Raw genomic sequence first — 16,971 nt, forward strand, 5'->3', positions numbered from 1 at the left:
AATCTCAGTCTCTTAAATTTTCTTGAAAAATGTAACTTTTAATAAACCTGCGGTGTTGGTGTCATTGTTTAAAAATAAAAATACATTATATACATTAATATGTAATAATCTCTTCTCAAATACGCCTCCCCCAATCACCTAATTATTTTACAATTAGAAATTTAAAAAAAAAATCATTGCACCCAGTTACTTTTATATTATAATTATTGTTTAATTGAAAGTTAAGAAATTCTGCTGTGTTCTTCCTTTTGTATTCTGTCTCTGCTTGTTATAAAGGGATTTCATTGACTGAATGCTATGTGAAACACTCCAATATTATTATTGTATCATTTTTATGACTTATTTGCAACAAATAATTTTTCACTGATAATTTTCTAATTAGGGCTAAATCACTTCCCAATTCCTTGGTTTTTTGTTTTTGCAGACTAATCATTTTCATACTGTATGTTACAGTGTACTATGGTGGATAGAGAGCCAGCCTTGAAGCCAGGAAGATCTAAACTCAAGTCCTCCCTTTGACACATTTTGGTTGTGTGACCCTGGACAAGTCACTTCATCTTTCAGAGTTCTAGGCAACTCTCTAAGATTATAAATTTCATAGAGATGTCAAATTTCATTGGAGGAAGGGGTTTCCTCACCTGAGAGTTCCCTATATCAGTGAAATCACAGATTTTGTCCCTGTACTTATATTGGAATTGTTTCCTAGTTGCCATTTCTTCATACAGCAGTTGTCTCACATCTTACCAAGGAAATTTTTCCTTTCAAAAATTGATGGGACCAGGTGTTCTGCTAGTAGATCATTTAAGTTCTGGATAAGTTGGTGGATCACATAAGTTCTGGTGGATAAATTAAGTTTTTAGCAACAGGGCTAAAAGGCATTGGATTGGGTGTTTTAGCTAAGTTTAATACCAGCACTGTGAACGCTGTTTAAGGTGGGGCAAATTGTCCCAGGTCAAAGATGGAGCAGATAAAAGCTTCTGTACTCATCGTGGTCCCAGGCACTATAATTCCACCTTCTAGCTTAGATATGATAGGGAGACACAGCCTTTAAAAAAAAAGAAAGAAAAAAATGTATTCAGTTTTTTTCTGTTAATCTGTGAGTTGTGGAAGAAAAATGTAATTAATTATACTGGGATATTTATGAAGGTTTTTAGCTTTGCTGAATATTGTTCATATTAATTTTGAATTTTCAGAAATCATCTTTTCAATTTTAGATACCTGAAATGTTATTCAGTGAAATTTCCAGTGAAGAAAAGTCTGGTCAAAAAAAAAGAAGAGAAGAAAAGAAAAAACCCACTGGTAATATTTCAGAGAAAGTTATCATAACTCTGATTTGTAGACTAGAATAAGTGAAAAATTAAAACAAAATAAGTAATCTCAAACTTAATAGTGTATCTTAAATATATAAATCAAAACTGCTTCTTCAGCTACATTTTAAAAACACTCATTTAAAAACTTAATAATTTTAGTTGTACATAAAACATAGAAGCAAAAAAAAATTGGTGTCTACAATATTTGCTTATTTTTGGTGTATTCTGGAGTACAGTTTAGCTCATACTCAGGCCTCATAGAAAAACTTAGCTACTTTTTACAGAATAGCCCGTTGACCATCCTGCTTTCTTGAGGAATGCTGGGAAAGGGAATCTAGGTATTCTCCCTGAGGAGGATTTCAAAGTCAGTTATTACTGTCTTTAATCAGAGAATTGACTACTTTTTCTTATGTCTCTTTTAAATTCTCACCTTTTCCTGTGTTGAGCAATTAGTCAAAATCATTTATTAGTATTTCCCACATTGCAGGCACTGTGCCTGTGTCTTCACCATGAGGATAAAGAGGCAAAAATGAAACAGTGCCTGATCTCAAGGAGCTTACATTCTATTGGGAGAGATACCATCCACATAAGTAGATACAAAATAAATGTAAGGTGATTTTGGAAGGTAAATGCTGGCAGTTAGAGAAATCATGGAAGGTTTCATGGAGGATGTGGTGTTTGAGTTGAGCACTGAAGGAAACTGGGTTTTAAGAGGTAGGGTTGCATGCATGAAAATAGGAGATGGAGAAACAAGTTGGCAGAATAGCAGAGAAGCCAACTTGATGTACTAAAGAGTGCAGTAATGGAATTAATACAAAAAAATTAGTCTGAAATAGGGTGGGAGGTAGGTTTTAGATCCTTGAAGTAACAGGCAGTCGCAGGAATTCACTGAGCAGGGGAAGTGACATGGTCACAGTTATGTTTTAGCACTGTCACTTATTATATAGAGGACAGATGGGAGAGAGGATAGATGAGGCAAGGAGAGAAATTAGAAGACTTAAAATAATCCAGGTGAGAAGTGATGAGGGCCTTAAATTAGGCAGAGACTGTATATTGGCAAGAAGGGAGTAGATAGAGATGTATAGAAGAATTAAGAAGATTTAGCAATTGATTGGATATTGTGGAGTGAGGGACTGTGTGTTCCTTCTTGGTACTGCATATCTGAAAAGCTATCATTATTTCCTTCCTTTCATGAAACTACACAAGGAAGTTAGAATTGAGACCACTTGTAATATTCTAATAATCTAATTTGAAGTTTGAAGATGAGAAAATAAGAGCCAAATATGTCCGTATCTGTATCTGTCTGTCTGTCTGTCTCTCTTTCTATCTGTTGAACCCATTATGTATTTATGTAAGTTAACAGTATGAGAATCTGGCTCCCAGTAAATAAATAATTGTAAATTAATTTATTTAATGCTTAACGAATCATGTGGGTATTAAATGTTTTCTTAACAATGCTCTTCTCTATTGAAAAATCATGCCATGTACTTTAAAGCAAAGAACAAAATCATGTATGTACAATGTTGAACATTTTGAACTAATTTATTTTTAATTAATGGTGTTAGTAGAAAGACATGGGTGTTTTAATCAGGAAATTTAGGTTCAAATCAAAGGTTTGGTGCTTACTACTGGAGAGATCTTGAGCAAATCACTTCCTCATTTTTTTTTAAATCTATAAAATTAGGGGTTTGAACTGGATGTTTTTTTTTGTTCTCTTCCAGCTTTGGGTCATATAATCTTATGCTCCTACATTAGGAACTGAGAAAGATTTTTTAAGTGTTTTTTCTTTTGGTTCATGATGGTGCACTACATAGTATTCTTACCCAAATGAATTTTTGTGAAGAAAGCACTTTGTAAACTACAAAATGTTATATAAACATGAGCCATTATTATTTATTAATATAGTGTAGAACCAATCTAAAATGCAAACATCATAATTGCATTATTGCATTCAAAATGTCTCTTGATTTGTATGTGTTCATTGATAAAAGTTGTGTGAGCATAAGAAAGTGAGCGTAAGAAAAATGTAATAAGCTTATGGGAAAGACAGTATATGTACGGATTCATTTAGTGTATTTTCCTCTTTGGAAAAGAGGAAATTCTTGGTTTTAGCCTTAAAGTAGAAACTTTCATTATAACAGCAAATGTGCAATTCTTGGCAAATATGTTTTGATGGTATGGTAAGCCAACTGAAAATGCAATGGTTGTGTGCTGGTGTGTGATGTTGATTAAAAAAAAATTATTATTATTTTTTTTAACTTTAGGAGATCCTGATTTTCTAAAATCTTTTTTGGCTATTCATGAGACTTGTAAAGCATATGGAGCTACACCAAGCCGATATATGACTTTTTTGCGTGTATACTCTGCCATCAATAGTAGCAAGAAAACTGAGTTGTTAAAAAGACAAAGGCATTTGCAGGTGAAAAATTAGTAACTTTTTGTTGCACTTATTTTGGACACAAGAACTTTGAATATTTGAATATTTGTATTTATAGATAAAACAGAAGGATCAAATAAACTGCTTTGACAGTTGAGTCTTCAACGTTTTCGCAGTAGACATAATATTGCATGGAATAAATTATTTTTGAGTAGCTGGTATGCTGAATTACATATATATATTTATATGTATATATATATGTGTGTGTGTGTATGTATGTGTGTGTATATATATATGTATATATTTGTGTGTGTGTGTGTGTGTGTGTGTGTGTATATTTGCCGCTAGTTAATATTCAAACTTTTATACTTTTATACTTTTCTTAATGAAAGAACATTTACTCTATTTGGCCACTGTGTGGTGATCTTGGGCTTCAGTGATGGATATTTCTGAGGAACTCAAATGCCTACTTCTTGACTAATTATCATCTAGTTATCAACAAACAATGTTATGGGTGATGTTTACCAATAAACTTTTTATTTACAAACATTTAAATAATTTGGTAGTTTGTCCACAATCATTTGATATTCTTCTGGGTAATCTTTTCAAGAAAACAAACTTTCTTTGCTTAGATTGTTCTTATTTCTCAAATTGTGTAGATGCAAACAGAGCTGATATCTAGTGTCCTTTGAAACAGCTTAGGAGTTTCTTTCTTTTATACCCTTAGATAACATTTCTATCTCCAAAGCTCTAGATATGCTTGTTAGGGAAACAAGCCAGAGTGTATTTCTAGGCAAGTTAATACCTGATTTCCATACAAACTTAAGTCTTCTAGGTATAGAAGAGTTAATTTTATGATCTTAGCTCTCCAAGAGCTTACTTTCATTTTCTCCATCCATCAATCCATCAACAAGCATTTATTAAATTCCTGCTTTGTTATTGGCACTGGGAATTTCAAGACAAGAATGAAGCAATTTCTGTTACGTTCCTTTGTCTAAAAGTTTCTAAGTAAGTTCAAACCCTGTAGATCTTTTCTGCCTGATCACTGTTGAAATCAATCACATGCAACAGAAATATAGAAATGATTAGTTTTCCTTTAGTGTTGGGGATTGTAATCTGTTGCATCAACTAAAGGGCTTCTGTAGGGGAATTAGGTAGCCTAGTAAATCCTGAATGAAGTAAGTCCTTCATTTTGTAAAATTAAGGGAAGTCCACATGGTATAACTGGAGACATCAAAGGGAACCTGGAGGATAAAGTAAGAACAGACAACAAGAGAGGAATGCTGGGGCAGTAACTGCAGCCTCTCAACTATGGTAGCCCAACAGTACTCTTCACTTCAATGGGATTGAGCCCTCCAAGAGGGGCGTCAATGAATTTTGAGCACAGCAGGCTTAATGCTGTGACAAGAGGGGATGCTTTATGATCTTTGTGGTCATGTGCAAATCTACTTTTGTGACTTGGAGCATTGTTACTCCAAATTCTACTGGGTCCATCTTTACTACGTACTTCTGGGTAACTCTGTTAAGGAAGTTCAGACATCAGGGCAGATTCTGTTATTTTATAGGGAGGTTAGGAGCCCTGCTTAGGTGGGTCTAAATGTCCTCCTCCTTTTTCTCCCCCCTCCCTTTTTTCCTTTCCTCCTTCAAAGGACATAAGCAGGGAAGCACTGATAGAAAACTGATCATTTCTAGCTGGAATGGAAGATTCCAGATATTCAAACTTCTAGAGAAATGGCAGGACAGAAAGGAGGGATAACAGGTTGGGAGAATGGTGTGTGAATAGGGCATAGATAGATTTATTGGATGTAGAAAGACTAGGTTCCCCAGGGCAGAGGTTTTTCTTGGCTGACAGTATTTCCTCTCTTTTTCCGTTATCTTCTCCCTCCTATTCTTAGATTCAGTCAAGGTTGATTATTATAGATTGGCATGGATACTTCTCCCATTCTTCAAGAAATCCTAACCTATTAATTCCATTTTTGAAAAGGGATTTTTATTTCATGTCTGATTCTTTTAAAAACTCTTTGCATTCTTTCTGAAATTTTGTTTGTATACTTTTGAAAACATTAATTACCATAGTTTTATTAATGATTACAAATAGAAATGGAGTACAGATTTTCTTCAGAACAAGAGCTAATGCCGTAAGAAGATAGCTTCTAAAACTGAACCTATTAATTGAGCTTTATTTGTGTTTTGGTAAAATTCCTTTATTTCTTGGTATTCCCAATCAATATTTAGTTTTATTTTTATAGGCTGGTGTGTCTAAACTCAATGAAGCCAAAGCTCTTGTGGATGAACTGAATAAGAAAGCTGGAGAGCAAAGCATATTACTTAAAACAAAGCAAGATGAGGCAGATGCTGCCCTCCAAGAGATCACAGTATCAATGCAGGTAATACCTAGAGTGAATACAAAAGTTCAAAGAAAGAACATTCACTATGTGATTTTTAATGAATCATTCATTATAAGAATATTGTTTGAGTCAAAACTTTGGACCTTAAAAAACATCAAAACTTTTGGGGCACTCTACTGGAGAATTCCTTCTAAGCTGACATTGAGTCCTTAATAACTTCTCTTTGAGTACACTCACACAACTAGTGCTGAATCTAGCTAATTATCTGGTTCATATCTTTCCATCTTTTCTCCAAGAATATCACGAGAAGAACCTTTATTAATTGTTTTGCTAAAATTGTTTACTATATTCAAAGCATTCTCTTGACCTATCAGGTCCAAAAAGAGAAATAAGGTTAGTCTGGTATAGTCTATACTTAAAGAATGAGTGAATAAATAAATGCATGCAGGCATGAAATGAATGAATGAATGAATAAAGGAAAACATTTATTATTACTCTGTGCTAAGCACTAGGCTAGACCAACCCATTCTGATTCTTTGTGATTACCATTTCCTATTGTACTTTATAGTTTACATACCCTGATGAGTTTTATCCAATCAGTTAACAACTAGCATTTATTAAGGATTGGTTGTGTGCTGGACACTGTTATGTATTCTGGGTATACAAAAATACAAATGGAAGAGTGATCAAGGAGCTTATATATGGGGAGATAGAATATATATATATGTATATATATGTATGCACACATATATACAAATATATATTTATGTGTGTGTGTGTGTAGATGTGTATATCAATCCTTAAGTTAATCAGCAAATAAGTGCCAACTATGTGCCAGGCACTTTACAAGTGAAAAGAATGAAACTGTATACAGGGGGAAATAAAATAATGTATAATAAAGTTGGAAAGGTAGGTTGGTTGTTTCACCAGGTTGTGGAGGCCTTTAAATTCTAAACATTATATCTGAACCCAGAGGCACTAGAAAGCTGTTGGATTTGATTGTGAAGAAGAGTGACATGGTCAGACTTTAGAAAAAAAATCACTTGTTGTATTTCTTAATATTTAGTACTGTCCCTGCTTACCTGTTGTTTTTCTTTGGAATGAGATATACCCATCCAGATTCATCGTTCTATCTAGTCAATCCCTTGTCAAACTAGAAATTCATTGAAATGTAGGTATAATATAGTATCATGCAGGATACAAACATTTGTTATGGAAGTTTTTAGGAGATAGAAATTAATTTTGGTTGGGAAGATTAGAGTTTTCTTTATGAAGGAAGAGGCATTTGAACTAGGCCTGGATAGGTGGGTAGAATTTCAATAGGCAAAAGGAAGTAAATTCTGGCTGGAGAAAACATCACATGTACAGAAGCCAGAAACTAGGGCATATTCACAGAAGAGTCTGAATGAAACACAAGCTTTGTAAGCTTAAATAGTGGGAAATTCTAGAAATGATGGCGGGAGCCAGATTGTAGAAGGCTTTAAGTGGCACCCTGCAGACTTTTCCAAGAATTAATTTTTAAAAATATTTTCATTGATTCTCTGATTTAGTATGGAATAACATACAAATTCTTTAGGTATGCTAGTATTTTATACCCAGTGCCTCTTATATTTCTGTTTCTTATTAATCTATAGAGATATAGAACATGCAAATTAATCAATAAATCCCTTAATATATAATCTGTAAATGTATATTTGATTTGAAATTTTATTATTTATTTTTATTTGGAGTGACAGCATATTTTTGGTCTTTGTGATTTTAGCTAATATTTCTCTTAAAAATAGAATCTTCAGCTTTTTGACATAGGATACAAAATATAGTGTGTTCTCAAGGTCATCTTTTTTGTAGATGCTTTTGCAACTTATGGTGTAAGAATTTGAGTGTGGTAGGTTTGATTTTAACTCTGCATTAATTGCTAATCATAAAGTACAGCTGTTTAAAGGCAAATTTATCTTGAAGATTTCCTAAATACAGAAAATTAATACCCATCTTAAAATCTGATTGTTAATTCAGAATGGATTTTCCTGTAGGATGCCAGTGAGCAGAAGACAGAACTGGAAAGACTTAAGCACAAAATAGCAGAAGAAGTCATTAAGATTGAGGAAAGAAAAAGTAAAATTGATGATGAACTGAAAGAAGTGCAGGTAAGATGCTTTTCTCAAGAGTTCACTGAATTTTCTTACAACTGTGTATGTTAAATAAATGCCTTAATATATGCGCTACATGTATTTAGAGCACTGTCATAAAGTCTCAACATTTTATCAAAGGTACATTATCAAAGATGACTCTCTCCAAGTTGAGAAAATAATTTATGTGAAAGTGATATGAAGGAATATGGGCAAAAGAAATTATAATAGCTAGTAATTACATACTAGCTATTAGTATAAATACTAGCTAAATACTAGTATATATATATATTAGCTATATACAATATATACTAGCTATATATTACTGTATTTGTATATGTATACATACATATATATATACACACACACATATATATGTATATATATATATATTAGTTTATATACCAGCTAAATTTTACTTTAATGTTTGCAAATCACTACAGATATCTCACTTTAGCCTTACAACAACCCTGGGAGCTAGGTGTTGTTATTATCCCCATTTTACAGATGACAGAATTGAGGCAGACAAAGGTTAAGTTACTTGGCTAGGGTCATGTAAGCTTGTAAATGAGGCTGGATCTCGGGTTGAATTTGAGCACAGCTTTGTGCCACCTGTCAGTATTGTTACTGATAGTTCCAAAATTTAAAAACAAAATGAAATAAAACCTTTAGCTTACTTAAAAATCTTACTTAACTTAACACATATTAAAGATGGTGAATTTTTTTAATCATAGGAAAATTTTAAAGTCAAAATAAATTTGATGCTCTTGGCACCTCCAGATTTTGAGAAAAGCTTCACCTTTTATGTTTTTTTAGGAATCTTAAAATATTTTTTAAAAGGTAGTTATTATCTTATACCCAGGATACTTCATCTATCCTAAAGACAGTTAGTCAATCAAAAAGCATTTATTATGTGTCCACTGTGTACTACAGATACTGTAGTATCTGTGCTCTGTGCTGAGAATACAAGTACAAAAAAACGTAACTATCCCTACTCACAAAGAGCTTACATTCTAATAGGAAAGAGAAAAAAGTATATAAGTACATAGAATAAATGTGAAAAGAATAAATACAAATAATACAAATAATTTAAGACAGGATAGTGGGGGAAGGAGGATGCTAATAGTGGGGGGAGATTAAGAAAGTTTTCATGAAGAAGGTAGCACTTTTGAATATTTTCTTGAACCATTCTATGAGGTGGAGGTAAGGAAGGTATACATTCCAGGAGTGTGGGATGACAAATGAAAAGGCGTGGAGATGGGAGATAGAATCTTGTGTGTTAGGAGCAGAGAGAAAAACAGTTTGGCTGAATCACATGGGCATGGGATAAGGAGCATTGTCTATTGAGGCTATCAAGTTGGGGCCAAGTTGTAAAGGTATTTAAAAGCTAAACATAGGAACTTTTTTTTAATTCTAGAGATAATAGAAAACCACTGGAATTCATTAAGTAGGAGGGGTTACATTGTCAGATCTACACTTTGACATCAGTATGTAGGATGGAGTGGAGCAGGAAGAGCCTTGAGGCAGAGAGACCATATGAGTAGGCAGTTGGAGTAATTTAGGAGAGAGGTAACGAGGACCCGTATGTGTGAGTGGAGAAAAGGGATAACATGCGAGAGATATCGTGGAGGTAGAAATTTCAAGATTTGGCATTTGATTAGGTATGTGAGGTGAAAGAAGAGTGAAGAGTTGAGAATAATGACAAAGTTAATTATTAACTTGGGAGAATGGGAGACAATTAGAGGAGAGGTCTTAAATTACTTTATATTAGATTAAGTTGGTTCATTATTTGAATCTAGATTACCTCAAGAAATGTACATGCATCAAAATGACTTTTCCCATAGGTTATACAATTATATCATACAATTATAAATTATTAAGATGGTCCCAAAATGTAGTTTTCATTATTTGGCATGGACTTCCCTGAGTATTACAGGCTCACTTCAAGGCAATTAAAATTTCCTGACTAATGCAGTTGTAGTGATGATGATTTTTATAATATCCATTTGACCATTTTGTATTCTGTTTATGTAACAAATTTTCATTTTCATTTTATTCCTTTGTTCATAAAATACTTATTGTGCACCTGCTATGTGCAAGAAATTATACTAAATGCTGAAGGAAGATATAATTCAAAAAAGCAACTATGCCTCCTCTCAGGTAGTTCACAGTTGAGGAGGGAAACATGAAACAAGTTACAGAAGTGACTATAATATAAAAGAGAGTGTGATAGTTCACAAGATAAATATAAGCAAAATAGAGTTTAGAGGAAGAATGAAAAAAGTTGAGGCTGAGGTACTCTTTTATACTATCTTGGTAAAAATGAAAAAAAAAACCCATGAAATATAAATGAAAATTTTTATTGTCTAAAATGTACAATGTACTTTTTTTTAATCCTAATTTTATTAGCCACTGGTTAACGAAGCTAAATTAGCAGTTGGAAATATAAAACCAGAATCCCTTTCAGAGATCCGCTCATTAAGAATGCCACCTGATGTCATTAGAGACATTCTCGAAGGAGTCTTAAGGTTGATGGGAATCTTTGATACATCTTGGGTGAGCATGAAAAGGTAAGCTTTAGGATTTAGGGTGAGCATTATTAAATTAAATAAAAACATTTGCAAAGTGCTTTACAAATACTTTATCCTCACATCAACCCTGAGACACGGGTGCTATTATTTTCCTCATTTAGCAGATGAGGAAACATATACATATATATAGCTAGCTAGCTAGCTAGCTAGATAGATAGATACACACACACACACACACACACACATATATATATGTGAATGAATAGACATATATTCCTATATACATAGTCCTATATATATCCTCTACATATACATACATATGCATATACATAAACATGTACATATATATGTATACACACATGTGTATGTATATGAAAATGAAGCTCAGAGGTGTTAAGTGACTTGCCTAGAGTCACACAGGTCATATGGTAGCAGAGTGGGGATGATTTTTGTTCTATTAGCTGTATAGATATTGTGAAGGTTGCCTGTGTTTTAAAATAGTCTTTTCTACCTTTATTCTTACTGGAAAGGACAATAATAACAAAAAGGGCAAGAGACTTCTCAAATTTACATTTAGACTAGGCTAGTAATTTAGTGACTTTATTTATTGCTTTCACCATTTTAAGTCGAACTTTTTGTCAGAAAAGCAAAACTTTTATTTAACTTTCCTTCATTTATCTATTTTTTATGCAATTAAATTAATAAAATATAAATCAATTAAGTTAATTGATTTATTTATAATCATCTTTATAGTTTCCTTGCTAAAAGAGGTGTGAGAGAAGATATTGCAACTTTTGATGCTCGAAATATTCCAAGGGAAATAAGAGAAAGTGTTGAAGACCTTCTGTTTAAAAACAAAGCATCTTTTGACCCAAAGGTAATTTTTAAAAACGTTATTCTAAGATTTTTTCTATGTAATTATATTTTATTATTTGATTATTTTGGAAGACCACCCCTAAATCTGGGCATCCAGATTAAAGCCCCCAGTTACTGATACTCCAATAGATGATCACCAAAAGGTATCTCTGTTATCATTCTGTATTGCTGGCAGGCCCACCAGATCCCATGATTAAACAGAACCACCCCAAAAATTCATGCCATAGGCTGGCTGCCTTGCTGTGTCTCTAGAGGGCATGTTTTCCATAAAGCAGTCAACTGTATTTTGTTTTAAATGTCCTGGTGAAGTATGACAGTAAGCTGTTTTAAGTACCTGCCTTTACATCAAAAAGTCCTGAGCAATTCAACTCCCAACCCTTCATTTTCTGTCATTGCCTGGTTCTTGAAAGGTCAAGGAAATTGTAGGAGAGGAAACCCAACCTATGCCAATCATGGCTTACATTTGCATAGGGATGACAATTAAATCCTGGGAGTTTATTAGATCGCTGAGGAAGTGAATAAAAAGAGAGGTGAGTTAAGGGCAGTGCTTTGAGGTATGTCTATAAGCAATAGTGAGGGGGAGGAGAATGAACCAGGAAAGAAGATGGGAGAATAAAGAGTGAGACTGGTAGGGGGGGAACTAGGCCACTGAGGAAGAAGATAGGGTCATGTAGTTTTCTGCATGCCAATATGTAGTCTGTTTAACATAACCGAACCAAATACAAACAGAAAGCCAGAAGGGTTACCTGCACAGAAAACTTACTTAATCAGATACATACATTACATGATTAAACAAAAATTTAAAAGACACACTTAAGGCTAAGCCACTTCAGATATTAGTTGTAATTAAATTTGTAGGTAAATAAATTTTTGTATTAGCGAATTTATGTACATATGTGTGTATTATCCATAGAAATGATTTAAACACAAAGCATAGTCTATGCTTTCTTCTTTTAAAAATTTGTTTGGTTTAATTCTAGCCGGAGACCAAAAGAATTCATTGACATTGTTTAAATACTTAAGAAAATGATATGGCATTAAACTAGAATATAATGGATTTTTCAGAATGCTAAACGGGCAAGTACTGCAGCTGCTCCCCTGGCTGCTTGGGTCAAAGCCAATGTCCAGTATTCACATGTGTTAGAACGAATTCAGCCTTTGGAAACAGAACAAGCAGGATTAGAAGCGTAAGTAAAAAAAAAAATAGGTAACTTTTCAGATATTGTAACATTTGCTTTTTTCAGCATAATAGTGAGTCAGCAGTATGCCTTCTGTTTACTCTTGTATAGAGTTGAGCCATAGGCATTTTCAATATTGTAAAGAAATAGAAATCAAGTAAGGTATTTTGTGATGTACATATACATGTGTGTGTATATATATATATATCTATATATATATACACACACACACACACACATATAAAATATACACACATACATACACATATTACATCTCTCATCCAGTATATAGTATAGTATTTCTTCTTTTTCCATGGTGATGGGACATCAGGTCATCATGAAACTGTCATTGTAGGGGTGTAGCTAGGTGGCACAGTGGATAGAGCACCAGCCCTGAAGTCAGGAGGACCTGAGTTGAAATGCGACCTCAGACCAAACACTTGACACTTAATAGCTGTGTGACCCTGGGCAAGTCACTTAACCCCAATTACCTTTAAAAAAAAAAAGAAACTGTCATTGTAAGGATGTTGATGGTTTTCCTTTGTGACTTTGTGCTTTCCTCTTTGAGGATCAGGTTAGACTTGTGTATCATCCTAATTCTAAACTACTTAGATAGATAGAGACTCTGGTACATTAGGAGCCTGGTCCCTGGACATGTATTAATCTCAGTTTTCCATTTAATTAGTAATTCCTCTTTCCTTTCCATATCTATTTACAAATACTAACAAACTTCTAATATTGGCTAAATAACTGAGTAGGTATATGCAAAAATAAAGCAGACTTTTTATGATTAGCAGTTAGAATTTTGGAATTTCAGTTTTATTGTACAAAATGAAATTATATCACAGTAAAAGTAGTGAAAGTTTATAAAATGCTTGGTCTAGTATATACCTAGAAGTTCTGCAGATTAGAACAAAGTTGGTAATGTAGTAAATTGCAAATAGATCATTTTGTTTTTTATTGTAGACCACATAATGTAAGTTTATTTTTCAAGCTACTCATGCCTTGTTGACAGTATTTTAAGCAGAACTACTTGTATAAAATTAAGTTGTGTTTTAGGAATCTGAAGAAAACTGAAGACAGGAAAAAGAAACTGGAAGACTTACTTAACTCTGTTGGTCAGAAAGTGTCAGAGTTGAAAGATAAGTAAGTTAATATTTGGAAACACAGTTTTGAATATTGTTAACATATGCTATGAATGTTTAAGTAAAATCACATCAAAGCCTCTAATTATAACAGCTTTTTCCTGTGGATATTTTCATTCAAAACTGAGGTTGATGTGGAGAATTCCATCAGCATCTGGTTTCTCTTCTGTTCTATCATCACTCTTTGTTAAGAGCAAGTGAATAAATTAGTTTGGCTTTCATTTTATAAATGTGTGTATTCTGATGTGTTTTTGAGAGAGGGGAAGGGAGGAGAATTCAATATCAAATGATTAAATGGTAATATTAACATTGAGGATTCATTTTCCTTTGAGAATTCAGTTAGGGTTTAGGGTTTAAGTACTTTTGTTCCCAGTGAAAAAACCATGCTGTTACTGTAACTGCATCTGCTTCATTATCTCCCCAAAGTATTCTTAATGTCTTGTATCCTTAAAGAAGATGCCCAGATGCTGTTTGGTATTCATTTCATTTAACTTTGTCCATCCTAGCATAGAAAAACACTTTCTGTTTGTGGGAAAGGCTTTTCCTAATGGAAGAATAAATGACCGTTCTTCTAAAAGCTCAACATGTTTGTCTACCAAGGGCTGTGATTACTATTAAAACAAAAAATCATTGGGAACTATTAGAAATGTAGAAAATATTTTATTTCTAAAATTTAGGAAGGCGTGATTCCAGAATAAATTCAGTTTTATAAGTCCAATATTCCTTTCAAGGTTAGAGATATCTTTTGTGAAAGCCTAGGAAAGATTTGCTATAAGCTGCTATTTTTTTTTCCTAAGGGAAGGAAGAAAAATGAATTAGATTTTTGAAAGAAATCTGTTAAACCAAAGCTATACATTTCTTCATATTAAGATAATTTTGTTCAAAACATTTCCAGTAATATAACATTGGGTTTAAGAAGCAAAAAGAAATAATTGTTTATTATCTTAAGGTATTTTCTTTTTATGAATATGGAAAATCATTCATATCACTTTGCACTAAATATAGATTATATATTGCTATATCACTATGTATTGATGCATTAATACTGATATATGAGTATATCAAGAATATATCAATATGCATTTCCCCCTATTGTGGTATGAGCACATTTATTACCATGATTTTGGATGCCTGTCAGAAAAATAAATTCACTGTCATTTTCAGAGCAAAATTGTATAAGTCTTAGAAACAGAGATATTAACAGACATTTGATATCTAGTATACTGTTTCTTATCATAATCTTGAGTTAAGATTCAAGTTGAAGTTAATTGAATTGAGTTGTTTTTGGTGCTCTAGTTTTCTTATGCCTCTAGAAAGATATAAGAAAGCTAGATAATATTGTGGGAAAGGAAGTTAGCTTCTGAATTCTACAGAATTTAAGGGTGATATTATTATTCATTTTTTTCAGCAATATTCAGAGTACATCTGTTACCTTAATTTTTGATCACAAATTTTATCTAAAATTATATCTTAAAATATAGCTCAGTATACTAATGTATTTCCTATCTTATGCATATTTATCAGTGAAATAATCCATTACCAGTTCAGTTTTTAATTAAAGTCTAATCATTTTGCAGATTTCAGAGCAGAACTTCAGAAGCAGCTAAACTTGAATCAGAAGTAACCAAAGCACAGGAAACAATTAAAGCTGCTGAGGTCTTAATTAATCAACTTGATAGAGAACACAAGAGATGGAATGCACAGGTTTGTTTGAAATAAAATTTCATGGAACTTCTTTTTAAATATGGGGGTTATAACAATATTTGTTCCAAAGGAGGGGGAATATTAATCTACTTAGTTATTTATATAATAATACATAGCAGAGGCAAAAATATGTCTTTCCTAGGAATTTTTCTGAATCTGCATTCCCCACAGTAGCTCAAGTGGTGCTCTGATCATACCTCTGCTATTTTCCTTCTACTGCTATGTTCATAAGCTTTTTAAAGGCCTACCAACTTCTTAATAGTGGAGCATTCTCTGTTATGGAAATGTAGACCAGGGGAGTCTTGTATTAGTGCATTAGCAACTTCAAAACATTAGAAAACTGGTGTGGGAAATGGAGTATTTGGAACTTTGAGATTCCGTTAAATGATATAATTTTATCAAACATTTATTCACTGCTTACTCCAGTTAAAATACCCTGCTAGCTCTTGGGTATTCAAAGACAAACACAATAGTTTGTTTCCTCAAAGAGTTTATACTGTCTGTAAGGTGTGGATTGAATATATACATAGATAATTGTAGTACAGGCTTGCTGGGGCTAGAGAGAACTAGCAGTTTGGGGGTGGGAGGGTGAGGAAGGAAAAGCTTTATGGAGAAAGTGGAACCTGTTTTCATCTTGAAGGAAGACAAATATTCCTAAAGGCAGAGGTCATCAGAGAACACACAATGAGAATGGACACGTGAAAAGAAGTGGACAATGGAATGTGGACTTCAGAGAACAGCATGGAGGTGGGAGGGTGGGGTTAATTTTGCTGGAATGGAACATGTGAAAGTGAGTAAAAGTGAAATAAGACTGGGAAGGACAGGTTGCAGGTAGATTATGTAGATGTTTAAATTCCAACTTGAGTTGTTTATATTTCATCTTAGAGGAAATAGGGAGCCACAGAAAATTTTTGAGAAGGGAAGCAAAATGGTCAGATGTGAACTTAGGGTAGGTTATTTTGGCAGCTGGACTGGAGATGAGAGACTGGAGACAGGGAGACCAAGACCAATTAGGAGCTATTGTAATAGTTTGGGTCACAGGTGATGGGGGCCTGAAATGTGGCAGTGGTCATGAGCATGGAGGGATGGGGATAGATGTGAGAGAGGCTGTAAGTAGGGCTACAATAAAAAAGATTTGGGAATTTCCTAGGTAAGAGAGTAAGGAACAGGAAAGGGGGAAGATGACTTGTTGCCAATGGGTGACTGCGAATTAGCTGTTTGGGTAGACAGAATATCCATTTGCCAAAGCAAAGATAAAAATTAACACCAAACAAAAAGAGGTAACGTGTAATGAAGTGAAAACAGCTCTCACCTAACCTATTTAAAAAGCTAAGAGAAGGCATAAAAGAACACACATCAACATTTTTTTGTGACCC

General features: G+C 33.4%; 1 protein-coding gene across 3 annotated transcripts in view; it reads left to right on the forward strand.

Moving 5' to 3' along the window:
- The window catches only part of DYNC2H1 (dynein cytoplasmic 2 heavy chain 1), a 363,910-nt gene that overhangs the window by 142,684 nt on the left and 204,255 nt on the right, over positions 1-16,971 (forward strand). For all 3 annotated transcript variants that reach the window (XM_027849539.1, XM_027849541.1, XM_027849540.1), the window contains exons 53-61: positions 1,215-1,299; positions 3,575-3,729; positions 5,937-6,074; positions 8,066-8,179; positions 10,571-10,731; positions 11,446-11,569; positions 12,634-12,755; positions 13,806-13,892; positions 15,469-15,595. In XM_027849539.1, coding sequence (XP_027705340.1) covers positions 1,215-1,299; positions 3,575-3,729; positions 5,937-6,074; positions 8,066-8,179; positions 10,571-10,731; positions 11,446-11,569; positions 12,634-12,755; positions 13,806-13,892; positions 15,469-15,595 — 1,113 coding nt within the window. The remainder of the gene's footprint in view (positions 1-1,214; positions 1,300-3,574; positions 3,730-5,936; positions 6,075-8,065; positions 8,180-10,570; positions 10,732-11,445; positions 11,570-12,633; positions 12,756-13,805; positions 13,893-15,468; positions 15,596-16,971) is intronic.

This window comes from Vombatus ursinus, unplaced genomic scaffold, assembly GCF_900497805.2.
Source record: "Vombatus ursinus unplaced genomic scaffold, bare-nosed wombat genome assembly UNPS02007612.1, whole genome shotgun sequence".
In the NCBI taxonomy this organism is placed as follows: domain Eukaryota; kingdom Metazoa; phylum Chordata; class Mammalia; order Diprotodontia; family Vombatidae; genus Vombatus; species Vombatus ursinus.